Source organism: Gallinula chloropus (assembly GCF_964237585.1).
Source record: "Gallinula chloropus genome assembly, chromosome: 13".
In the NCBI taxonomy this organism is placed as follows: Eukaryota; Metazoa; Chordata; class Aves; order Gruiformes; family Rallidae; genus Gallinula; species Gallinula chloropus.
This window is the reverse complement of record NC_140098.1, coordinates 21,656,786-21,681,990: the sequence shown is the minus strand read 5'-3', so window position 1 is coordinate 21,681,990 and position 25,205 is coordinate 21,656,786. Positions and strand designations below refer to the sequence as shown.

Genomic DNA, 25,205 nt, shown 5'->3' with positions numbered 1-25,205 from the left:
CTGGAATAGCCCGTGCAGTGCGCCAGCCAGAGCCTTGGCAGGGGAAGCGCTCAGCTCACTGTACCCAGGCTGGCGGGGCGGCTGGCGCGGGGAGCAGCACCGCAGGCAGCCCTCCTGGCCCCAGCCCCTGTGCTGTCCCGCCTCTGGATGTCTGTGGAGTGAGGTGGCTGCTCCCCATCCCGCAGGCAGCGGTTGGGAATGGGCTCTTACCTTGCGGCGGCAGTGTGCAAGCCAGCCAAAAGTGGTGGAGTGGGTCTGTCCAGCCCCAGGCACCCCAAATCTGAACTGAGAGGGGGGTCAGACCCTGGGACAGGCTGAGTGCCCCGAGCCTGGACAATGGCCTTAACAACAGGCTTGAACCTGTGTCAGCCCCAAAGGGTCAGGCAGTTCATCCTAGGTCCCCTCCAACTGAAAACTGCTCCCCTTCCCTTCCCTTCCCTTCCCTTCCCTTCCCTTCCCTTCCCTTCCCTTCCCTTCCCTTCCCTTCCCTTCCCTTCCCTTCCCTTCCCTTCCCTTCCCTTCCCTTCCCTTCCCTTCCCTTCCCTTCCCTTCCCTTCCCTTCCCTTCCCTTCCCTTCCCTTCTCTTCCCCTGTGGTGGCAGGGCTGTCCAGCTGCAGAGATGGCCAAAGTGCTGTCCCAGAGTCAGTACCTCTGGAAGGACTTGGTGATGGGGACCCAAGTGACTCTCTGTACCACAAGTGAGCTTTTGGTGCAGTGTGGGATTAGGGGGGCCCTGGCAGGGATGCTGGAAGAGAGCCTGCACATGGCAGGTCCTGAGAGCTCACCAGAGCTCCTCTGCTTGCACTCTGAAGGTCCAGATGACCTGCTGAGCTGTGCTAGCAGAGGTTCCCTACCTCCCCCCCCAAATTAACCTCAACCCCCATGATGATGCAGCAAGACCTGGCTGCCCTTGGGAAGATTTGGGGCTGGGTGGGATCCAGACCTCCACATGGGATGCTGGACCGAGTAATGACAGCATGGTATGGTGGTGCTGACCACAGCTGGCCAGTGGTGGGCCATCCTGGTGGGCCAGGGGCTGTGTGTGGTGCTGGGACCTGGGCTGACTGCTCAACCAGCAGCCTGGCTGGATCCATCCATCCTCTCTGCCTGTCTGTGTTGGCCCTTTGGTTTGGCGTTTCCTCAGCAGCCGTGGGACCTGCTGTCCTCTCTCCCCTCTTCGCACCCCGTCTCCTTCCATGTAACCAGGCCAAGGAAGGGCTGGGAGCTGGGACACCCCGGGGCTGGGAGCTGGGACGCCCTGGTTCTCCACTCCTCAGTGCAGCCCCAGGAGAGCAGCGCGTTCCTTGGCTCTGATATTGCCCTGCTCCCCTGAGCTCTGAGCCCTGGTGATGGGCTAATTAGCGCCTTTGCATCACAGGGCTGGCTCGTCCTTGCGGCGAGGATGTCTCACCGGGGCTGCAAAGGCACCGGTCCCGTTTAAAACTGGGTCGACTCAATATGATCTAGGACAGGGAGGAGAGAGATGGGCTGGGGAGAAAGGAGTGGGGCATGTGTGTCCCCAACCCCAGCAGGCACCGGAGCTCCCGCCCAGGAGCTCTGGTGATGCTCAGAGGTGTCAGGGTTTGGGACCTGCAGCGGCAGGGTCCGATCCAGGGCAGCTGTGATGCTCCCTGTGATGCTCCATGGGGAAGGAAGCATCGGATAACCACAACATCCGTTGGGGCAGCAGTACTGGCGGTGGTTCCACAGCTGGGGGGGCTGGGAGGGGGCTGAGATGAGGTCTGTGGGTCGGTGCCAACGCTTTTGTAACCCCGGGGAAGAAGTCTGAGCGGGGGTCCAGAGGTGGCGGTGAGGGGGGGGAGGCAGCGTGGGGCTCTGGGTACCGCAGGGCTGGGAGTGAGGATGCTCGGTGCTGGTCCTGTCTCTGCTGCTGACCAGCTGTATGACCCTGGTCACATCCCTTCCCTGCCCAGACCCCCTGTCCCCCCTGTCCCCGGGCTGTGCAACATGTTCGGCGGCTTCCAGAGCGGCTGTGGTGGCCCGGGGTGGGGGGGTGGGGGGGTGGGGCGCCGGGGGGGACCCTCCAGCCACTGCCCTCCGAGCAGGACCGGGCTGCGGGAGCAGCATCCCGGCGCTGAGCTCCCCTCCCCAGGCAGGACGTGGAAGGGCGGTGAGGGGTCGGGGGGGGGAGGATGTACCGGGGATGCTGCCACCGGGTCCCGGTGTGGACGGGAGCCCCGCGGCGGTGTCCCGGGGTGCGGGGCGGTGGGAGGGGGATGGGGGGGGGGGAAGCAGGGCGGGAGGAACTGCGAGCCGTGCAGCCGCCATTGGCGCTGGCTCTGCCGCGGTTTCCTGCCGGAATCACATGGCTCCGCGTTTCCATGGAGAGAGCCGGGGTGGGCGCTGCCCGGAGCCCGCACGGACGCCCCGCTTGCTCCCCGTCCATGGGAGTGGAGGAACAAAGGGGATGCGCCGAGCCAGGCCCGCTCTCGCCGGCCCCCACCTCTCCCGGGACATGTGAGTGTCACCGGCACCGCCGGGCCCCGGGGGAGGGCGGCGGGTCCCGGGGGGGCGGCGGGTCCCGGGGGAGCACCGGGGGGAAGGGGAAGCGAGGGGAAGGGGAAGCGGGGCTTTGCCGGGGAGACACCCAGGGGGAAGGGGATGGGGGGGTGGGGGGGTGGGGGGCACGTCGCCGCCGGCCAGCTCAGCTCTGCCGGGACCAGGGTGGGCACCCGAAACCGTGGCTCGGGGGCTGGGTGAGGGGGACGGCGAGGGGGGCTCCGCTCCTCCGCCCCCCGCGGCTCCGGGCGCTGCTCCGCAGCCTGCGGCAGGGCCGGGGCCGCAACCGCCCGGCCGCGGGTAGCGGGGCGGGGAAACACCCCGCAACCCTCATCCCCGGTGTCACCCGGCGTGTGCGTCCCCGTGTGTGTCCCCAGCCCCTGCCCGGGGTCCCTGGGCTCCTCCGGCCGCCGGGTTTGGGATGGAGCCGGCGGTGTGAGCCGTGTCCCGCTCCGTGTCCCCCCGCCCCCGTGTCCCCCCCGAGGCCCCCGGGACGCCCGGGCAGGGTCCGGCCGGCGAGGGGGCAGCTGCCCGTGTCCGTTCGGGCCCCCGGTGCCCATCGCCCCCCCGCGCCGCGCCCAGGGGACCCCGGGTGCCCCGCGGCAGCTGGGTGCTGCCTCCTCCTCCTCCGGGGTGACGGCCCGAGGAATGCTCGCAGGAATTAATGAGACAGATCTCGCTTTGTTGCTGGCCCGATCCTCCTATCTCCCAGCCCTCCCCAGCCTGCCAAGGAGCGCTTGGGAAGGCCTCGTGCGTTAACTCCTTCCCCGCGGCACCTCCGGCCATCCCAGGGCTTGCCATCGGCCCGGGCGGGGTTTACCCTTGCCAGCTTCCCACAGGAGACCGCTGAGGCCACCGGGAAGTCCTGGCCTTCCCACAAACCCTGCGTTGGCCGGGGACCCGTGGTCCTGGCCGGTGGCTGAGGCTGAGGAGCAGCCTCGCCGCGTCCCTCGGGCAGGGCTGGGCCGTGGGGCTGTGACCCCGCGCCAAGCAGGCAGCGCAGGGCTCGCTGGCGGCAGCACGTCCTGCTCTCGGCTGGTGGAGGTCCCCATAGCCATTGCCATAACCCCCACTCCCAGGGCAGAGGGGTGCCATGGTGCCATCTGGCCAAGCCCCTGTGGAGTGTGCCATCTGATGGGGTCGAGTGTGGGAACGTGGGCAGCGATGGCCAGGGCAGGGATGGGGGGTACCGGGACGGGCAGCTGATGAGGTGGGTGTTGGGGTGTAACAGGGGGTTTAAGTGCTGGGACAATGGGGTGGTGCTGGTGGTGGAATCTCTTCTCCAACCTGGCCAGAGGCTCCTGGCCAGCACTCCTGCTTTGCCCAGGAACTGTCAGCCTGGGATGCTGCCGGGCACCCGGGGTGGGCATCATCTGATCCCTGCTGTTACCCACGGAGGAGCTGGGCAGGGGCATCCCCAGGGGATGCCGTCGTGTCGGGCTCCACCCTGCACCAGGCAGCCAGGGCTGGGTGGGCAACTTGGGGCTCCTGCAGCTGCTCAGACTCAAAGGACAGGACCTGGGAGACCCGTGGTGGGCAGGGAGCTGGCACTCAGGGTCTCCGGGGAACGGCGAAGGCAGAGCGAGCCCTGGCTTTGAGTGGGTTGAGCCCGTCGCCAGGCTGGGACGAGCTCCGTGCCTCGTGCTTTGGGGTTATTTATAGGGCTGCCATTTATATCGCTGCTATTTCTGCTGCTGTGTGGGGACGATGTGAGGAAGAGAGGGGAGGGATTGAGTCTGCCGCAGCCCCGGTGCCCGGATGCCGGGTGCCCAGCCCCTCCGGCTAGGGATGCTGCCGGTGCCGGTGACGTTGGTGCCAGCCTGGCTGCGGGCAGAGCCTGTCTTGGCTGGGTCCTTCTCCAGCCCTCAGGGCATCAACCCTGCAGTAAAGCCTCCCCGTGTGAGCTGCGGTGCTGGGCTGCCAGGGTGGTTTGGGAGCTGGATTTGCCACTTTCTGCAAAACAACCGAGTCAGAGGGGGTCGGCTGTAGCACCACCGTGGGGTCACCGTCTCTCTGCCAGGTTGGGACCATCCCACACCTGGCCACAAGTCCCTTGGTCGCTCGTCGTGGTTGTCCTTCAGACCACGGCGGTGGGTCTTCTTGCCAGAATTGTCACCTCCTGTCCCCTCTGAGGTGTGTCCCATGGCCAGGAACTATTCAGCCGCCCCAGGCTGGTGCCTACGTGCTGGCACTCATCTCCCCAGCCTCTCTTGGCTAGTGGTGACCGCTGTGAGCTGAGGCTGGCCCATGCCCTTTCCTCCTGGGCTTCCAGCTGCGGTGACGTTCCTGGCCACACATCGGTGTCCGTGTCACGCTTGTCCACGGACAGCCTCAGACAGCTTCTTCATCACCTTCGCCTTTGGTCGCAGTGCCACCAGAGGAGTGAGCTTCTGGGGCTGGGGGTTGGACCCGATGATCTCTCAAGGTCCTTTCCAACCCCTATGATTCTATGATCTCCAGGGGCTGGGCGGGCACAGCCTCAGCGCTGATGGTCTCAGGGGCAGCAAGGAGCAGCGAGGGAACATCCCCAGGACTTGGTGCTGGCAGGATGCGGGGTCTCTGGGGTGCCAATCCTGTACCCTCCCAATGGCAGGGAATGGGAGCATCCCCCCGGGGTGTCTGGAGTTTTCTTCTGCCCACGTGTGGCCTGGCCGTGGCTGTGCAGGCATCTCTCAGCCCAGCTGCCCGTGCCGGGGTTTGTTGTGCCTGGGGTGGGGATGCTCAGGCTTGGTGTGGCGGGGACACCCCCGAAAAGGGTGCGCCAGGGCCTTATGCCCATGTCCCTGCTGTGTAGGAGGGCTGGAGGCAGCTGCTCCGGCTGCTCGTGCTGAATCAGGGTGCCAAGCACCTGGGCAAGTCCCCTGAGCCAGGGGAGGTGACCAGCAGCCATGGGGCTGTCCCCTTCCCTGCACCCACTCCCCATCCCCAGCACAGAGCCTTGTTTAACCCCATTACAGCCCTGGCAGCGCTGGCATGACTTGTGCCCTTCCCCTGCCCTCCCTGGAGAGGTGTCCCTGAGCTGGCAAGCCCTGCCGAGTGCTGCAGGAGGCTCAGAGGTGCCGGGTGCCCGTGTCCTTCCCCTCCTGCACCCTCTGCCACCTTTGGAGCACAGGACCCCATGTCCTGCCTGAGCCCGATGGGTGATGCCCGGGACGGTGCCGTGCCAGGCAGCTTGCCTGTGCTGCCAGCAGCGCTCCGGCACGCGGCACAGCCGGGCTGTGTGTTGTGTGTCCCCCCCCCTCCCACGGTAAGAAAAGCCTGGTCATCCCTTCGTGGCACCAGGGCCCGCCCCTCCCGTGGCTCCCGGCAGCTTCAGCCTGGCTTTCTTGTTAACCTTTAATGAGAACAAACGAGCTGGCAGGGGCCGGCGCTGCGGGCGCGTTGCCTGGCCGCGCGCCGGGCACCGGCTGGGCACGGCTGCCAGCGCGGCGCAGGCTTTGCGAGGGCTGGGGGGTCACAAAGCCGTGCTCTCCCCCTGGGGACAAGCGTCAAGGGGTGAGAAGGTGGGCCGTGGCCCCCTGCCCACGGCAACCCTCAGCCCTGCCCATGGGTGGGGGGAGCTGAGGGGGTGTATCTGTCCTGGTGAGGTAGGACACATGGTCACTGTCTGGATTCTGGAAGGCTGGGGGTGGGTCCCCTCTGGGGGGGTCCCCTCCCCATCTGGCCAAGCGTGGCTGTGGCTGGCTCTGGAGCCACATTTGTGGATGCCCACAGTGGGGTCATGCAGCACCCTACAAGAGACACCCCCAACACTTCTCCCCACTCCTGTGGGGTGCTGGCCCTGTCCTGCATTGGGTCCAGGAAGGAGGGGACCAGCTCCAGGCTAGGGAAGTAGCCCTAAAACTGGTCACCCTCTTGGGAGGGGGTTCACAGTGGCTGGGAGCATCCATGTCCACGTTCACCCCCAGGGCTCTGCCCCAGTGTTTTTTCTCCCGGACCTGGCCTGACCTCGCTCTAAAAGCAGCAGCAAACAGGAAAGGAGCCTGGGAGGGAGGTGTCTTCCTGCCCGGGTGACGTGGTGATGGCAGCTGGTCCCAGCCTGGATGGGAACGGCTGCTCCAGCCTCCTTGGAGCTGTGGGGGGGGGAGCCAAGTCTGGATACCCCAGGAACGGGACCCTGTGGTCCTTGGGTCCTGTGTGGGAAGGGCACCCAGCAGCTTCCCCCTGATTTAAAGCGAGGGCCTGACATGTAGGCTGCACTGTGCAGTCCCTTCCTCTGCGCCCGTGCCTCAGTTTCCCCATGCGGGTGGTGGGGAGGGAAGGATGGGGATGGAGCTGGGCCATCCCTGCTCCTTGAGGCAGTCAGTGCTGGTGGGGTCCCTTCCTTCCAAGGTGTGGGGGGGGACAGGCATTCTTCTGTCCTCCCGTCCTCCTGTCCCCAGCCCTTGAGTCACAGCGGGGCTGTGGCGCTGGGCAGTGATGTCAGCCCGTGGGCAGGGAAGCGTGGGTGGGAGGAGATTGCTGCCCTGGGGGAACCCTCCTGGCCCCGGCCCCGCACGCCAGGCAGACGGCATGAGAGAGCAACAGCTGCCCGCGGCGCCCGCCACGCCAGCCCCGGCCCCAGCGCGACACGCCGCCGCCGTCCGCCATGAGTGGCAAAGCCAAAGGTACCGAGCGCTGCCGGCACCGGGGTTCCCCACCCAGCACGGATAATTTGGGGACCCCCGGCTCTCTTTGAGGGTCCTTGGGTGACGCAGACGGGCTCCTGGGAGGCTTTTTCGGGCGAGCATCTTCCTTCTCCAGGAGGAGAGCACGGGGGATGTGGGTACCCACCACCTGCAAGGGACACAGATGTCTCCCTGGTGTGCGGCGGTGGGGTGCTGGGAAGGGATATGGGGAAGGGGTGTGGGGAAGGGGTGTGGGGAAGGGGTGTGGGGAAGGGGTGCCCGTGGCAGGATGGGACCCGCCCGCTGCCCAGCCTTGCTGTTGCTGGCACCGAGACCCCCGGGTCTGCGTCTCGAGGGGCCACGGCTGCCCACTGCTCCCAGCAGCGTGTCACGGGTGCCACCCGTGTGGCTCCCCTGGGCAAACCGGGTTTGCCCCCTGGGTACTTGTCACATCTCGTCTGAGGACAAACAGAGCCTGGGCCTGTGTTGAGCATCCCAGGCACCGTGGATCCTGGGCAGAGCAGGGGTCCTGGGCTGCTTTCATGGGTGGGGCCTGCGGCGATTGTGCAGGATCTTTTTGGGGGGGGCTCAGCACCTCTGGGAGGGGTCAGAGCCCACCCTGGGTCAGGGTCTGGTGTCCCCGTTGAGGCTGCAGTCCCATCTAGCAGGGCACAGAGGTGAGCGATGGCCTCGGGATCCACAGGCTCAGTCTGTGCCTTGGGTGGCAGGGGACCCACCTCAGCAGGACCGGTGGTCCCGGGCGGGTTCTCTGGAGCCGTCCTGGAAAACAGGTTGTGCTTGAGCTCAGCCAGGCACTGGGGAACACCCCCGCCCCCATTGCCCAGGGGTGGCCACCTCCCTGGGTCCCAGTTTGGGGCTTGCATCCCCTTCTGGCCACGAACTGGGAGCCCCTGGGGCGCGTGGTGGGGTGGGACGCTGCGAACCACCCCCAGGAGCCGGCCCTGAGTGTCTGCCTGCGCCCTGCCCTTCCTCAGGGATACTCCACGGGGTAAATAAGCACTTCCTCCAATTCTTCCCATTCGCAGCTCCTTCCCTTTCCTGCCGGCCTCCCGCTCGGCCCAAGGAGCCAGCCGGCCTCCCGCAGCCCCAACACGGCCACCGTGTCCCCACCGCCGTGGGGTGAGAGCACCCAGCACCCACCCAGCCCTCTGCCCGCAGCACCCGGAGCACCAGCCCCCTGCTCTGGCACGGGATTCCTCCCCTGGGATGCCGGGATGCCATTCACTAACATCTCTGACTCCCAAAAAAATCCTGATCCCCCTCTTTGCTCGGTATGGGGGGCAGGTGGGGGGGGGTCCTGCCTGCCTGGGGGAGAAGCAGGGCGTGGAGGAGGTCAGGGAAGAGGCGTCCCAGGCTCCCTGTGACCAAGACAGCGTGGCGTCAGTCCCCGGATGCTCCCGGCACTCTGTGCGGGGGAGACACGAGGAGTGGTGGGATGGAAGAGCTGCTCCAGCCCACGCCGGGAGCCGGCCAAGGGCCGTCCCGGGGCCGGAAGGGGCCGAGGGGGGGCTGGGGTAGGCGCCTGGGTTGGGGCAGCGGGGATGCAGCTGTGCAAACACGGACGCAGCGGCCGGGCTGGCGGGAGCCGTGCCAAGGCGCTGCGTTCACAGGCTCCCGAGGTCATCCCTGCTGAGTGCCCAAGGGTGCTGGGGAGAGGGGATGGGGGTGTGCCGCTGGCACGGGGTCCTGGACACCCCCCTCAGTGTGTGGCAGGCACCATGGGCTGGCCCCTGAGCACCGTGCTGTGCTCTCGGTGGGGGGATGCCGGTACCCAGGGAGGTGGCCGCAGTGCCACTGGTGTGGGGACCACGGGCCAGCCCCTCCTGGGGAAGCCCTTTGGGTGGCGGTGGGTGCTGGTCCCCGGGGTAAGGGGTGCCGGGACAGCCACCCCAGGCAGTGCCATCCCCCAGCGAGTGACGTTCCTGGAGGTGCTGACCAGAGCAGCCCCAGCTCCCGGTGCTGCGGGACGGGGATTTTGGGAGGGAGCCGCTTTGGGGCGTCCCGGAGCCACCTGGGGCTGGTGTCTGAGTGTCGGAAACAGAAACCAGCCGGGACCAACCCAGCCGGTCGGACTGCCCCCTCCGCGCTCCGACCAGCATTCTTGGGATCCCAATCATCTCCCGAGCACCAGGCCTGGAGAGGGAGGGAGGGAGAGAGGAGTCGGCGGCCGGGCGTGAGAGCCCCCGCGGTGGGCTCCAGCTCCCCCCAGCCCCGCAGTGCCGCCCAGCTGCTCCCACCTGGCTGCTCTGCGAGGACAGACAGACAGACAGACTGACTCCTGGGATTGCTTCTGGCACCAGGAGAGCTGCAGACGGTCCTGCGGCACAGGAACGGCAAGGTGAAAACTTTGGGAGGGAGGTGGCTTCCTTAGCACCGAAGCCCTAATTAAGGGCGGGGGGCTGGCAGGCGCTGGGCCTTTGGGGCAGGAGCTTTTGGGGCAGGAGCTTTTGGGGCAGGAGCTCTGTGGCTCCTGCTTGGGAGAGGGACGGGTGTGCTCCGGGCTCGGCTTGCGGTGGGGACACGAGCGGGCTGGTGCTCTGCCCGGTGCCGTCCCGGTGCGGGGCTCTCCGGCCTGGGCGATGCGTGGCGGCCGGTTGCCTGTTCCAGTTGTGCCCCAGGATCTGCCCCCATGCCGGGAATGGCCGTGGAGCTGCCGTACCAGGTACCTCTTATCTCCGAAATGTCAGGAATGCACCGCGCCGGGGCTTTCTCCTCCCAAACGTGCCAGGAGCGGAGACCCCACGCCCTGCCTGCCCTGCCTCTTGCAGGCAGCGCTGCCAGCAGCCTCGGTGCTCCCGGGGCAGCGCTCATGCTGGGTGGGGGGCACAGGGTCTCCCCTCCTCAAAGGGAGTTTGGGGTTGTGGCTGCAGGGTGCCAGGCGTGGGGATGCTATGCCAGGATGGGCACTGGGGACGTGCTGTCCCTTGCTGCAGTGTGTCCGCCTGGTGTGGTGCGTCGCTGGGGGGTCTTTGGGGCAGAGCTGGTTCCTGAGCTGGAGTGCAGGGATGTGGTCCTGTCAGCGGCCACGGCTCTGCTCCTGTGCCTTGAAGCACAGCATGGCATGGTGCGGGGGGGCTGCTGGAGCCTGGTAGGGGTCCAGGGGAGCGGCTGGGGATCACTGTGACTCTCATGGGGAGCTGTGCTGGGGCATTGCCCCTCCGGCCCCTCAACACCCCCAGCATCCTTCTCCCCTCCAACACCCCCAGCATCCTTCTTCTCCCCAACATCCCCAGCATCCTTCTCCCCCACAACGCCCCCAGCATCCTTCTCCCCCACAACACCCCCAGCATCCTTCTTCTCCCCAACATCCCCAGCATCCTTCTCCCCCACAACACCCCCAGCATCCTTCTCCTCCCCAACACCCCCAGCATCCTTCTCCCCCACAACACCCCCAGCATCCTTCTCCCCCACAACACCCCCAGCATCCTTCTCCTCCCCAACACCCCCAGCATCCTTCTCCCCCTGCAACGCTGTCACCATCCCCCCTCCAATACCCTCAGCATCCTTCTCCCTGTGCAGGATGCTGACTGGGGGACCCCCTTAGAGCCCCCTCCCCATTCCCCCAGATGGATCCATGGGCAGAAGGATGGGCTGGCAGAGCCATGCTCAGCCCATACGAGCTGCACCCTGCCCCATGCATGGAGACCCCCGTCACAGGATTAGTGGGTGCTTTCCCCACAGACGAGCCCCCGTAGCACCCGGCTGGGACGGCAGGCAGGCGCCTTGCTCGCTCAGTGGGGAGCAGATTAAAGAGCCCTGCAGAGGGTAATCTGCCCAGGCCCGGCGGGTCAGCCGGGCTGCCAGGGATTACAGCTCCTCCTAATGAGCTTAATTGGGACAGTGTTGTCCTGGAAACTGGAGGGACTGGCACCGAGATATCACTGAGGCGGTGGGACCCACAGGCCTGCGCTGGGATGTGAAGTGCCAAGGGGGGAACCAGATGGACCTGCTGCGTCCCAGCTCTGCTGTGATGGGGGTTATCGGCGGCATCGGGCTCTGACTCCCAACAGCCCCGGCTCGTCCTGCGGCCTGTGAATGCCTGGTCCCAGCCTGGCGTGCGGGGAGGTGCCGGCATGGCTGTGGGCAGACGGGGACCGCAGCGCCGGGGCGATGCCCACCAGCAGCCCAGCAGGTGCGTGCTGCCCGGGGAGGGCTGGAGCTGGGCTCCATCGCGCTGGGGGAAGGATGGCGGAGAGGCGGCGGGAGCCCCGGCAGCGCCTGTGTCCTTGGGGCTGCTGGGGCTGGAGGCTCGAGGAAGGGCAGAGTGAGTGCTTTAGGGAGCGGGGAGCTGGCTCTGCCTGGGGACTGCTTGGCCCTGTCTGCTGTCCCTGAGGTCCTGCCCAGCCGTCTCTGCGCCTGCCTGGTGCTTCACAGCCTCGTCCCCCCGCAGCCTCATCCCCCGCAGCTCCCAGCTCCCACAGCTCAGCTCCGGGGGCTGCTGGGGACAGAGGGACCAAGTTGGCATCAGTGGTAGCCTGGATGAAATGGAGCACCTGCAGGCTCTGCCCTGCTCCTGCGGGATCTTCTGTGTCCCCCGCTGGCACTGGGGAGGGTGGCAGGGCCAGGAGGAGTCTCTGGACCGGCCCCCAGCTCTTGCCTGGTGCTGACCCCCCCATCTGGGGCTGCAGCCATGCTCCCTGTGACCAGCCTGGGGGTGACAACTGGGTCCAGGCTCCAAAATCTGCTCTGTCCTGGCTGGCACTGACCGCACTGGCTACTGCGGGGACAGGCAGCGCTCTGGGGGCTCCTGGCATGGTCTCTGGCACTGCCAGGAGCAGAAGGTCGAGGTATGGCGGCCATGGGGCTGGGCTCGTGCTGTCCTCATGGACTTTCCAGGGTCCAGCAGGGAATGGCTCAGCCTTTCCTTCCCTGACACTGAGCTCCTGGCAAAGCCGGGGACTTTCCAAAGCGCTTTGTTGTCCGTGGGTTTCCCTCCTGGTTGCTGCAGCGAGCGGAAGCGAGTGCGGAGACAGTGAAGGGCTGGGCAGCCAGGTCCGGCCCCGCACCCTTCCTGCCCCTGCGTCGGGGCGGTACAGGGGACAGCAGGATGTGGGACCAGACCAGGTTCAGGAGGAGATGGCTGGGCTGGAGCACAGCAGAGGGTTTGCCATGGCCATGTCTGGGAAAGGCCATGGTAGGAATTGGGCATCGGCCCCTTCCTGTGGCTCTCAGGGGTCAAACTGGGCTGTATGTGTCTGTCTGTCCCTGCTGAGCCCCACAGTGCCCGGATCCCTGCTTCCCCTGGGGCAGGGTACCAACAGCATCCCAGGAGCTGCATCCCCGGTGCTGCCGGGAGCATCCCTGGGCTGAGCGGGAGGGAAGGCTCGTAGCCACCGGGCACCGGATGCCATTCCTCGGTGGCAGCCCTGCCTGTGTGCAGTTCCCACCCTGCCACCGGTGACCCTGCTGTCTCCTGTGTCCCCCTCCCCAGGGAGGCCCTCCAGGTCACACTCAACGATGTCACTGTCTGTGCGCCCGCAACGCCGCGTCCTCGTCGCCAAGATCAATAGGAGCCAGTCCTTCGCCGGAGTCAACTCGTCGGCCGACCGGCCCTTCAGGTAGGAGACGGGTGCTCGTGCTGCACGGGGGACAAGGAGGGTCTGGACGTGAGGGTGGGACCTCCTGCCTGTCCCCACCTGCTTTCCCAACTCGCCGGCCCACATTGTCCTTCAGGGACCTTTGTGGTACCCGAGGAGCGGTGCGTGGGGAGGGGGCTGCGGGGAGCATCGGTACCAGGTAGAGCCCCTCACCCCAACCGCGGCGGCTGGGTGAGGAGGGGGCAGGTGGAACTTACCCCCCAGCCTTCAGCCAGCTCTTCAGGGCTTCCCTGAGACCCACCCATCACGTCTGTGGGTGCGTTGAAGGAACTGGGGTGGCTTTGCAGTGTTGCCTCTCACCAGCCCCAGCGTCCCACAGGGTCAGGGGTGCAGGGCTGGTGGGAGTTCGGGTGTCCTCTGGGTCCTTTCAAACTGCCCAGCAGTGGGATTGTGAGGAGCAGCCGGCCCATCCTCCTCCTCCACAGCCCCTGGCAACACTCTGGCCCCATGAAGCCCTTCCTCCTCCTCTCTGCTGAACCTCAGGGTGGTGAGGCTCACCCCAGGTGCTCGCTGCTCGCTCCTGCCGCCCTGCCCCACACCCTCCCTGCCTCCTGGCTGCCCTTTTCCCAGCACCCAGCCATGCTCCTCACCTCCCAGCACACCCACCAGTGCTGGAGCTGGGGCAAGCTGCCTCGCTGGACTCCTCACTGGCTGGGCACGAGCCCAGGTAGAGCCTTCCCATGCCTGGGAGCAGATCTCCAGCCCTGGGAGACACGCTCCAGGCCACTGGCTGGATCCGGGGGTCCTGGAGGGATGGGGCTGGGGAGGAGGGAGGACACTGGGATGCCCACAACCAAGCAGCTGGTGGGGAGATGCTGGCAGGAGATGCCCCCAGGGACCCTGAAGGACGGGAATGAGGTGGGGTGGTGGAAAGCCAGCACTTACCCATCGCTGTGGCTTGGGATGAAGCCAAGACATGAATTTCCCCCCGCAAGCGTTTCGGGGAAGTCTTGGCCACTCCTGCAGACAGTGGCACAGGATGGGAGGGCCAGCCCAGGGCTGGGAACTGAGGAAAGAGCCCAGGCTGTCTCCTGGGCACCAGTGATGCGCTGGAAGGAGGAAGGGAAGCGCTGGCCAGAGCTTGGGGTGGCACTCGCTGTGCTGGGGAGAGACTCCCTTGCACAGGGCAGGAAGGGCGGCGCTCGGGTCTGGGTGCTGGGTCGGCACCCCAGGTTTGGGAGATCTGGAGAGGCATAGCATTGGTGACAGTGTCACTGTCCCCTGTCAGGGTGCTGTGTGATGAGGGGACAGGGCTGCCTGTCCCCAGGATGCTCAGGTGCTGCCACCCGCCAGGGTCCCGTCCTGTCCCTGGCAGCGCACGGTGGGGGTGCAGCAAGCTGATGTGGTGGCACATGTCACCCTGCCACAGCACCTAAAGCCCAGGGAGCGTCTCCATGGCCATGGTGATATGGGGTGCTGGCCATAGAGCAGAGCACAGCCCCTTTGGGGGCAGCCAGGGCTGGAGATGTCCCCCCAGGCACCCCAGGACAGAGTGGCTGGTGCTAGCCCCTGCTCCCCTTGCTCCCTCCCTTTGCCTGGGACCCCCACCCCCCCATGGTGGCAGCCCCACAGCCAGCTTCTCTGCCCCCTCCACACCCCCTGGATGGTGTTAAGTCCCCCTCGTCACCGCCAGCTTTGTGGGTTTCTCCTTGTCCTTCCTGTGGCTTCAGGGCAGCCAGATGTGCCGGGGGGGGCTGCAGGCACTGCTGCCCACCCTCATAGCCCCCAGCCCACCCCTGGCCAGCTAGACTGGGAGCTCTGGGAGAGGCAGGCAGGTCCAGGCAGCCCTAGCCTCCATCCTGGAGCTCCTCCTTGCTTGGAGACAGGGTGCCCAGCAGGCTGGGGCGCCCAGGAGGACCCCAGTGCTGTGTGCTGACCCCGGGCACCCCGCATTTCTCTGCCTCTCTCCCCAGGAACCTCTCGCCCTTCACCCCCACTGTGTCCCGCAAGACTGGCTCCAGGGTCAGTAGGATGTTCTCAATGTCCCACAAATCCCCCCCACCCAAGGTGCCTCAGCCCAACCGCCTCGACGAGGTGTACGAAGCTCTCAAGAAGGGCCTGACGTAAGTGCTGGGGCTCCCTGCGCCCGGGATTGGAGGCAGGAGGGTCGGGGGGAGACACAGGGACCACGTGCCACATGGGTAGAGGTTGGCAGCTCTCTGCTCTCACCAGGCAGGGACATGCTGGTTCTCCTGGACATGGATCTTTGGGGGGGCCCCCAATGCTGCGGGGTGTCCCACATGCCACTGCGTCCCACGTGGAGGCACAAGCGGGTTCCCTCGCCTGGGTGCTGGGACAGGGAGTGAGGATGTGGGTCAGATCTGCTGGGTTGGTGGGACCTGGGGGGGGGGGGGCGCGGCAGGAGCCCTGGACATGGCATCCCAGCCTGACTGCTGCGGTGTGGTTGCCCCCAGAGCCTACCTGGAGGTGCACCAGCTGGAGCTGGAGAAGCTCAGCACCCAGATCCGTGAGTCCAAGAGGAATTCCCGCCTGGTGAGTGCTGCTGGGCAGAACCTTGCAGGGAGTGGTGCTTTCAGCTGGGGCAGCTCATGGTCCATCTGCGCCCTGGGGCATTTCTTCTTTTGGGGGCATCAGGGGCCGGCCCGGGCGCTGGTGATGGGCTCGCACAGGCCTCCTGTCTGTGCTGCACGACCCCACCGCCATGCTGTGGGTGGTGGGTGTGCGATGTGCTGGGTGTGCTCGGGTGGGCAGAGCTGGCTTTGTGCCTCTTACCCCTCTCCTCTCTCCTCCAGGGCTTTCTCTACGATCTGGACAAGGTAAGCGGGAGCAGTGCCCCGATCCCCCCTGCCTCCTGCCCCCATCCTCGCCTGGGATGTGCCGCTGCTGGTCCCTTCTCCGCTTGCTCTGCCCCACTGCCCGCCCGCACGGCACGGTGGGGTTGGGGTGCTGCAGGCAGCCTGGGGGGCTGGGCAGGGGGGTGAAGCAGGGACAGGCAGGGGTTCACAGCCTCACTTCGTGCCCACGAATGCCGTGGTTGGGGAGCGCTGAGCCTGGGTTAGCCCTCAGGCTGGGAGACGAGCATCCCGGAGCTCAGTCCATCTCCTGGGAGAGCTCCTGGAGCAGGCAGGAGGATGCAGCTGCCACCCTCCGCCTCCCGGGCATCGGGATCCATCCCAGCCGTGGCACGGGCAGGCAGCAGGACACCTCCTGCCCTGTGGCCCCTCTCCAGGCTGCTGCTCACTCGCTCCATCCCTTCTCCTTCCCCAGCAAGTGAAGTCCATCGAGCGCTTCCTGCGGCGCCTGGAGTTTCACGCTAGCAAGGTGAGAGCCGGGGACCAGGGTGGGGGGTCACCTCGGGGCTCCCTCAGCGCAGCGCTGGGATGGCTGCGCCACTCCCCCAGCCCCCACCCTGCCCCTCACCGCAACTCGGGCCTGTCCTTGCAGATAGATGAGCTCTACGAGGCTTATTGCATCCAGCGCCGGCTCCGGGACGGAGCCCACAACATGGTCAAGGCCTACAGCTCGGGCTCGCCGGGCAGCCGGGAGGCACGCGAGAGCCTGGCCGAGGCCAACAAGGGCTACAAGGAGTACACGGAGGTGAGGCACCCGCCTGGGGCCGGCTGGCAGGGCGTGTGGCCCGTGGCAGGCTGCTGATGGGTGCTGTCGGTCCGTCTGTCTGCCCGCAGAACATGTGCCTGCTGGAGAACGAGCTGGAGAGCCAGCTGGGCGAGTTCCACGTCCGAATGAAAGGTGAGGCATCCCGCCCCGGCCCCCTGCCTGCGCCCTGGCTGCCCGCTGACGGCCCTCTGCCTTCTCTTGCAGGACTGGCTGGCTTCGCCCGGCTCTGTGCTGGTGACCAGTATGAGGTTGGTGGGATTCCAAGTGTTGGGATCTGCTGCTCTCCTGCCCTGTGGTCCTTGGGGTGCCTGAGGGCTGAGGGGGGTGGGTAGGCAGGGGGTGCTGGGATGGAGGGCACATCGCAGGGTGGGGGTGGGTGGCCCGGGTCCCTGGTGCTGTGTCCATCCCCCCATAGCCATACCTCTGCACCCCCAGATCTTCATGAAGTATGGGCGGCAGCGGTGGAAGCTGCGGGGCCGCATCGAGGTGAACAGCAAGCAGGTGTGGGACAGTGAGGAGATGGTTTTCTTGCCCCTCGTCACCGAGTTCCTCTCCATCAAGGTACAGCGTGGGCCAGCTACCACCCTCCCCCCCAGGCCACACCTAACCCTGCCCTGCACCAGGGTGGGAGGAGGCTGGGCCGTGGTGGGGACATCCAGGCATGTACACGGCATGGATGCACTCAGCTTCTTCCTCATCCTCTCCGTCCTCTCCTTATTCAGGTGACAGAGCTGAAGAGCCTGGCCAACCACGTTGTGGTGGGCAACGTGTCCTGCGAGACCAAGGACCTCTTTGCAGCTCTGCCCCAGGTAGTGGCTGTGGATATCAATGACTTGGGCACCCTCAAGCTCAGCCTGGAGGTGACCTGGAAGTGAGTATCTCAGCAGGCATTGCTGCCAGCGTGGGCAGAGCTGGCCCGCCCTGGACTCTGTCCCACCACAAAGCTCAGCAGCAGTTACCGAAAATTGAGAGTCCAGAGCTGGACTCGATGGGGTCCCGGTGTGGCGCTCGCTGCAGAGCAGGGTTGAGACCACCCCCCTCCCCTCACCTCCCTGCTCTCCTCTGCAGCCCCTTCGATAAGGATGACCAGCCCTCAGCAGCCAGCACTGTCAACAAGGCCTCCACGGTGAACAAGAGGTTCTCCACCTACAACCAGAGCCCGCCGGACACGCCGTCCCTGCGGGAACAGGCTTTCTATGTAAGTGTGACACCAGAGGGGTGGCCTGCAGAGGGGTCAGTCTGCATGGGGACGTGCCCAGGCTACGTCCCGGTGGGGGTTGGGGGGGAGGTGGGCAGCTCTCCAGCCATCCAGCCACGGCTCCCCGGTGCCGGCACCGTGCTCACAGCTCCTCTTCTCTCTGCCCAAGAGCCCGGGGCGGGCAGCCGACAAGCACGGCTGGTCCTTGCTGGACATCTTTCGGGAGACACTCCTCGAGAAGCTGTCTCAGAGCTGCTCCTGCAGCGACGTCTCCTCGGCCGAGCTCGGGAGATGCCCGCAGCCGGGCCGCGTAAGTGCAGGGCTGGAGCCGGCCAGTAGCTTAGCCCAGCGGTGTGGCCACCCCGCAGTAGCTGTAGCCGCTCCTTGTGTCCTACTCATTAGCCCTAGCTGATGCCCAGAGGCCTCATCCTGCCAGGCTGGGGTCTGGCTTGCTTTGGGGAGGTGGTCCCCATGCTGGGGACACCTGGGCTGGCTCCACTCCTCCGTCCTGTCCATGTGCCCTTGTGTGAGAGCTGGGGCACTAGTGAGTAGAAGGCTTGTCCGTGTCCCTGCGCTGGTGGTGTTGGTGTGCTGTGGTGCAGCATTGGTGTGGTGCTGGCGTGGCATCGGTGCTGGCATTGATGGGGCTGGCGTGATGCTGCTGTCACGTTGGCCTGGTACTGGTTTGGTGATGGGGAACCAGTGGCGTGGTGCTGGTGTGGTGGCCGGTGCTTTCCATCATGAGCCAGTGCCAGGGCTGTCACCGTGGGTCACGTCATGCTGTACGCTGTCAGGATGCCGCTGGCACTCCAGGGCTCCGGAATGCACATGGCTGGGCCCGGGGAGCCGGACTCTTTCCCCAGCATGGAGTGGGGTGCCGGGCTGGAAGGGGCAGCTGTGGTCCTGGCTGCACCCCGGAGCCCCGGCGGTGCGGCAGCCTGCACGGGGGCTGGCAGTGGGCTCGCTGCCCTCCAGCTTGGCCCGATCCTGCCCCTGGTTGAAGGGAAGGAGTAGGCGAAGGGGCAGCAGGAGGGCCTTGTCTGACACCTTTCCCCCCTCTGCAGAACATGCTGCGGCGCCAGGAGGAGCTGGAGAACGGCATGGCCTGGTCCATCTCCTCCGAGTCCTCAGACGACTCCTCCAGCCCCCAGCTGTCCGGCAGCGCCCGCCACGCCGCGCACAAGCCCATCGTGCAGCCCGAGGTGCAGGCCTCCGCCCCCGCCATCGAGATCTCCTTCTCCCAGCAGCCAGAGGAAGCGGGGGCCGGGCCCGGGGCCGGCGGGATCAGCGTCCCCGCCGCCAGCCAGCCGGAGGAGCCAGGCAGCCGTAAGAAGGATGCGGTGGCCAACGGGCACGTGCCCTACTCCCGGACTCTGAGCCACATCAGCGAGGCCAGTGTGGACGCCCCAATGGAGGCCAAGGCTGCGGAGAGCCCCTGGGAGCCTGCAGCCGGCCCAGAGGACACAGGGACAGGAGAGCAGGACACGGACCCCCTCCCTGGTGCCTCGTTGGCAGCCGCGACAGGAGGACAGGACAGGGATGCTGAGGCCAAGCCCCGTGCCACCGTGGCGTGGGCCACGACCTGCGAGGAGGAGGTTGGCGGGGATGAGGCGGTGCAGAGCCAGGCTCTGGCAAGGGACAGCGGTGGCACCAGCGTCCCTGCAGCGCTGGCACAAGCTCCTGTGGAGGAGAGGCCTGTCCCCACACTGCCATCGCCCGCCAGCGTCCCCGAGGTGCCGCGGGGGAAGGTGGTGGATTCGGGTTTGGAGGAGGCCATCAGCCTCCTGGGCTCGGCTCTGGACGACTACCGGGGGCAGTTCCCGGAGCTGCAGCCCCTCGAACGGGAGCTCAAGCGCCTGGAGGAGATGCTGCTGGTGAGGGGCTCCCCGCAGCGCCTGGGGACCAGAGGGATGGGGCTGCCCTGATGGCAGTGCCTGGGGACGATGGGGACACTGGGGACGATGGGGACACTGGATGTGTCCAGGGGTGATGGGGATGATGGGGACATGGGCATCCCTGCTGGAAGTGCCCTGGGATGTTGGGGACAATAAGGACAGGGCTGTCCTGGATGGCAGTGCCCAGGGAGGATGGGGACAGGGCCATCCCTGCTGGCAGTGCCCAGGGACAGTAGGGACAAGGCCATCCCTGCTGGAAGGGCTCAGGGGTGATGGGGACGATGGAGCTGGGGCCGTCCTGGTAGTACAGGGGCCTGTCCCTGCTGGCAGCACCCAGGGATGCAGGTGGCTGGGCTGTCTTGGCTGGCCAGCCAGGATCTGACCCTGCTGTGCCTTCCTCCACAGCAGAAGCAGGGAGTCTTCCTCAGCCGCGCCTCCAGCATCAGCCTGACTGTGGAGCATGCGCTGGAGAGCTTCAGCTTCCTCAACACCTCTGACATGGAAGACTCGGAGGGCTCCGAGGAGGACCCCCTCCAAGATGAGAGGTGCACAGCAGGGCTCACGGGATGGGGCAAGGGGCAGGATGTGGCCCTGGGGCAGCAGGGATGGGGGGTGCCCAGTGCCTTCCTAGGTACCCCACAGGTCCATCACAGCTCAGGGCAGGACCGGCTCAAGAAGCAGCAGGATCCAGCCCTTCTGGTGGCACATGTCTCCATGGGGGTGGGCTGGGAGGCAGTCCCCACGCCCTGTGTCCCCTCACCCTGTGTCCCCGCACCCTGTGTCCCCGCACCCTGTGTCCCCCAGCCCTGATGCTGTGATGCTGTAGGTCCTACAGAAACTCTGTCCAGCATCACCCCCTGGGTGGGGAAGCGTTGGGTCCAGGTTTCTCCCCCTGACCCGCGGCCTCAGTCCCTCCCTGCTTTGCAGGAGGGCTGGCAGACCCCGGCGCAGCAGCAGGGCCCCCAGCGCGGGCGAGACGGGGGCGGACGACACCGGCCTGTGCAGCGGCTCTGAGGCCAGCACCGACCCCATGAGCACCGGCAACGAGTTCCTGGATAAGGCCCTGGTGCTTCACCTCAACAACTGCAACCGCCTGCTGCTGGTACGGACAGGGGCCGGGGCACGGTGCTGGGAGACGTGCCGGGGGGCTGTGGATCCCCCTGCTCAGGGGGTGTCTCACCCCAGCACGGTGGCTGTGGCCCTGAGGTGCCTGATTGGGCTGTGCCTTGCAGAATCTGGGCACCTTCGGTCCCCTGCGGTGCCGGGAGATGTACGCGCTGGACAGGCTGCTGCGGGAAGCGCAGGTGCTGGAGATCGTGTGCCAGCTGACGGAGGAGCGAGCGGGAGCCGCCGGCTCTGCCGCCGAAGGTAAAGGCGTGCAGCCCAGGGGACCATCCGTGCCACCCTGGGGGCTGTGTGGGACCCGGTATCCCCCCACCCCAACCCACCCCCTGGCCTAGGGAGGCTTTTGACGGCGCCTGTCCCCGCAGTGGTGCAGTTCTCGACGCGGAAGGAGGGCGTGCTGCCCCTCTGGGACCGCTGTGTGGAGGGGCCCAATGTCTACGCCTGCCCTGTGGAGCGGTTCCTGCAGGTGCTGAGCGCTCAGTACGCAGCACCCATCAGCCAGCGGCACCCTGGCCTGGCCGATACCGGTGAGCGGACACCCCGGGGGGTGTGGGATTGAGCGGAGTTGCCAGCCCCACTCAGTGGGTGACCAGGAGTGGGTGGCCCTGCGGGTCCCACAGGAGCCCCACGGGTGCCACAGGAGCCCTGCGGAGGGGCGGCCGCCCACCCTCACCCCAGCTCTTTCCTGCAGTGTGTGTGAAACTGGTGGAGGACGTGCTGAACCGGCGGCTGCCCCGGCGTCCCGGCAGTGCTCAGGGCGAGCAGGTCACCATCTTCCAGTACTGGAGCCACTTTGAGTCACTCGGCGCCCTGGTGCTCGACGCCTACGTGATGGAGCTGGCGGAGGAAGGTGGGTGCCCGCGGCACGCTGCACTGGGGACCCCTCTGCCCGAGGATGGGTTCCCCGTGCTGGCAGGGGCAGTGCTGGCGCCGCGCTCGCCGCACCTTGGCTTAGCCGGTGGTTCCCCACAGCGCTGCTGGCGCAGAACCTCAACTCGGATGACCAGGACGTGGTGCTGCGCGCCCTGAAGCGCGTGCCCGAGGGCCGCCTGAAGAAGGAGGGACTGAAGGCACTGAGCCTGCTCCTCGTCGAAGGCAACAGCAAGGTGGTGAACGCCGTGTCGGCCCAGCTCCGCAGCCTGGCAGAGAACCCCCGCTTCCGACAGCGGGTACGTGCTGGGAAAGGCAGGGTGAGGGGGGGGGCCTTGGTGCCACCGCTGCCAGGGTGCTGTGGCAATGACCCCCTCTCCCCATCCCCTCTCCCAGGCCCTTGTGTGCTACCTGGAGCAGCTGGAGGATGAGGAGGTGCAGACACGGGTGGCCGGCTGCGCTGCGCTGGGCTGCCTGAAGGTGAGTGGGATGTGGGGAGGAGCCGTGTCTTCCCCAGGCAGGGGAACTGCATGTGGCTGGGGAGCGCAGACACCCCCGCGGCTTCGGGCCTGGGGGTGCCCCAGACGTGCTTAAGAAGCTGGTGGAGATGGGAAGAGGGGAGGAAAGGGAAGGGACAGGCCTTGTGCTGCCTTCTCTGGGCCCTGCCAGCCCCACTCAGCCCTCGCCCCGCTCTCTGCAGGCCAAGGAGAGCATCGAGCAGCTGCTCTACCTGTGCCAAACTGACAAGGAGCCTGTGCGGGAGGCAGCCAAGCAGAGCCTGATGCTGTGCGGTGAGTGGTCACGCTGGTCTTCTCCATCCCCACCCACAGCATCCCAAGCAGCATTTCACCCAGGGGAGAAGGGGGGTGGGTGGCAGGGGGGGCAGGTATCCCAGGCTGGTCCCTACCTACCCCACGTGCTCCGGCTCATCGTGCCCCAAAACTCTGCTGGAGAAAACCAACCACGGCCACGGAGCGCTAAGCCTGGATGTTATTTATTTGCTAGATGGCCCTGAGAGAACCATCTGAGTGGGTTTCTAGGCCTCCAGATCGCGGCAGCTGCTGCACAGGTTGGGACACGTGAGCCGTCCTCGTCCCCCCGTCCCCGCTCCTGCCGCTTTGCTCACGAATGTCTCCGTCTTAGAGCCTGTCAGCCACGTCACGTTTTGGAGTCTGTGTGTCTTGGTTGTTCATAGAGCCCATCCCCGTGGTACCCTGGCACGTGTAGGCGCCTCGTGTCCTGTGTCCCAGCAGACTGTCCGTGTCACCACCTCTCGCTGGGGATGGGCACCAGGGGCAGATTTGCATGTGGGGGGTGCTGGGCAAAGATCCCAGAGCGAGTTTGGATGTGTGTGCCTGGGGGGGGTCCTGGGGAATCCCTGGGGATGATCTGTGCCGGTGTGTGTGGATGTGCACAGCGGTGTGAGGCACTGGAGCCGGCACTGCCTCTGCCCCAGGCGAGGCTCTCCGTGTGCTGGCACTCCTGCGGCCCCAATGCCGGTGACCCCGCAACCCCTGCCTGGCACAGGCGCGGGTGCTGCAGGCAGCTGAAGGACAGGATTGGCACCGTCTGAATCAGGAGCTCAGGGGGGCTTTTTGAGCCGGATCCTAGCTGAGACCTGCCTGAGAGCGGTTTCCAGGCGGTGGCCATAGCTCTGCCAGGTGTTAGCCACGTTTCCCCAGCAAGGCTGGGCGAAGGTAGCTGAGGGTGGGCAGGGGCCGGAGCTTCTGCAGCTGGGTTCCCTGACCATGGCATGTCCTTGCAGGGGAAGACGGAAAATCAGCTCACCGGCGGCTGGAGGAGACCCTGGACAGCCTCCCGAGGATCTTTGCCCCAGCCAGCATGGCCAGCACAGCTTTCTGAGGCACCGCCGAGCTCACCTGCCATCCCCAGGGCAAAGTCACTGCCGGGCCACCCCGGCTGCCGCGGACTGAGGCCGGATGGGACCCGGCAGCTCCTGCTCTGGCAGCGCACCGCAGCGTCACCCTCACGGCAGCTCGCCGCGGCCACACGCTGCCTTACGGAGCTGCGCTCCCGGGCCCCACGGGGTTGCCACGTACGCACCCCATGGTGGGCAGGGTGTGTGTGTTGGGGGGGGTTTCGCTGCACATCCCACCCTCTGACTGCTATTTAAATCACACGGGGAACTCCCCCTTTTCCTGCTCCCTACCCCTCATTTCATCGGCTCCAGCTGCTGGGAGCGGGGCAGTGGGGAAGACACGCCGGATTGCTCTGCCTCCTCTTGCCTCCCTCCTGCACGAGGGCTCGTGCCCTGTCCCAGAAGGACCTGCACTTTGGAAACCACGCCGTTTCTTTCCAGGAGTTACCTGGGCCGTTGGGGACCCTTTGCCACCCGGAATCCCCAGGACTTTAAAAAAAATAAAAGGAAATATGAGATATTAATATATTCTGCTGGCGTTTCTTCTTTCCAGCTCCACGTGCTCCTGTCCCTCCCTGGCTGTGGGGAGCGTTGTGAGATGTGGCCCCATCCCAGAGCCTTTCCTGGGAGGGCAGGGGCAGGAGGATACACAGAGGGCCGGACAGACGGACGGACAGAAGCCGCCACCTTTTGTTTTGTTTTCTTTTTGTTGTCGTCGTCGGTTTATTTTATTTTTTATTTACAGATTTTTGCAGAAAAACAAAAGCAAAAAATTCTTTTCTATAATGTCTCTATAAATCTATATATAATGTAATTACAGAGAGCAACTAATTTTGATTTTAAACCAGAAATAAAACCAAACCTTTAATGAGTGATGGCTGGCGCTGTATGCCTGGTTCTTGGGGGCTGGGAGGGTTGGCGTTGTGACTGGAGGGTGGTGGAGGGGAGGTCTTGTGGGCATGATGGTGGGTTTTGGCATGGGATGGTCAGTCCAGGTTTCTACTCTCCTTCCCTGAGGTTTCTCCCCCCAAGCAGGGGTGCCAGAGCTCCCTCAGCTGAACTGGTGTCTCAAACACCCTCCCGTGAACATGTGGCACCTCCTGGTGCCACCGAACTGCAACAGATCAAAGACTCACAGAAGAGTTGAGGTGGGAATTTTGGAAAAGCTCCAAAGCAGGGTAGGCTGGAACTCAGGACCACATCTGGCTGGGTTCTGGGTATCTCCAAGGATGGAGATGACAAAATTTCTCTGGCCAACTCGTGCCAGTGCTTGACCATCCTCACAGGAAAACAAAGGAACTTTTCTGAAGCCTGACCCAAATCCCAGCTGCAGCCCATGCTGGGGCACTGCCAGGGAGCACCCATCTCCCTACTCTTCACCTGCCACCAGGTATTAATAGAATCAATGACTGGTCTGGGTTGGAAAGGACCCCAAGGGTCATAGAGCTCCAACCCCCTGTCACAGGCAGGGACACCAACCTCCAGGCCTGGAGCTACACAAGGTTGCCCAGGGCCCCAGCCAACCTGGCCTTGAACACCCCCAGGGATGGGGCACCCACCCCCTCTCTGGGCAGCCTGTTTCAGCCCCTCACCACTCTCTCTGTAAAGAACTTCCCCCTAATCTCTCATCTCACCCTTCCCTCCTCCAGCTTCACTCCATCCCCCTTGTCCTGCCGGAGAAGAAAATCCACCCCCCCCAGCCTTCACTTTCCTAAGCCAAACAGTCCCAGCTCCCTTGGCCTCTTCTCATACGACAGCTGCTCCGATCCCTTCCTCATCTTGGCGACCCTGATGGCCCTGGGGAGGGGAGCAGGTTACAACAAAGACACCCCAAAAGACAGCAGAGGCAGAGACCCCCCCCGGCACCTGCCAGTGCTGGCGATTTACAGCCCCCAGGCTGAGTGGGATCTGTCC

At 65.7% G+C, this 25,205-nt stretch overlaps 1 protein-coding gene across 3 annotated transcripts; it reads left to right on the top strand.

Annotated features, from left to right (window-relative positions):
* Positions 1-2,342: 2,342 nt before the first annotated feature.
* On the top strand, positions 2,343-24,162 carry RIPOR1 (RHO family interacting cell polarization regulator 1; the record flags this gene model as incomplete). Of its 3 annotated transcripts, XM_084269974.1 has the most annotated exons (21): positions 2,343-2,478; positions 12,580-12,706; positions 14,659-14,808; positions 15,160-15,238; positions 15,499-15,522; positions 15,974-16,027; positions 16,151-16,303; positions 16,393-16,572; positions 16,760-16,885; positions 17,047-17,195; positions 17,393-17,522; positions 18,587-19,396; positions 19,823-19,962; positions 20,345-20,519; positions 20,650-20,785; positions 20,908-21,069; positions 21,234-21,392; positions 21,515-21,711; positions 21,809-21,892; positions 22,113-22,203; positions 23,178-24,162. In XM_084269974.1, 21 exons carry the CDS (start codon positions 2,343-2,345, stop codon positions 23,273-23,275), a joined length of 3,360 nt encoding a protein of 1,119 aa, XP_084126100.1. In that variant the 3' UTR covers positions 23,276-24,162. The 3 variants fall into 3 exon arrangements, with proteins under 3 accessions (XP_084126100.1, XP_084126099.1, XP_084126098.1); XM_084269973.1 differs by lacking the exons at positions 2,343-2,478; positions 12,580-12,706; positions 14,659-14,808; positions 15,160-15,238; positions 15,499-15,522 and adding an exon at positions 22,418-22,481 and having other exon boundaries at positions 16,019-16,027; positions 16,393-16,456; positions 16,529-16,572; positions 23,178-23,251; XM_084269972.1 differs by lacking the exons at positions 2,343-2,478; positions 12,580-12,706; positions 14,659-14,808; positions 15,160-15,238; positions 15,499-15,522 and having other exon boundaries at positions 16,019-16,027; positions 16,393-16,456; positions 16,529-16,572.
* Positions 24,163-25,205: the final 1,043 nt, after the last annotated feature.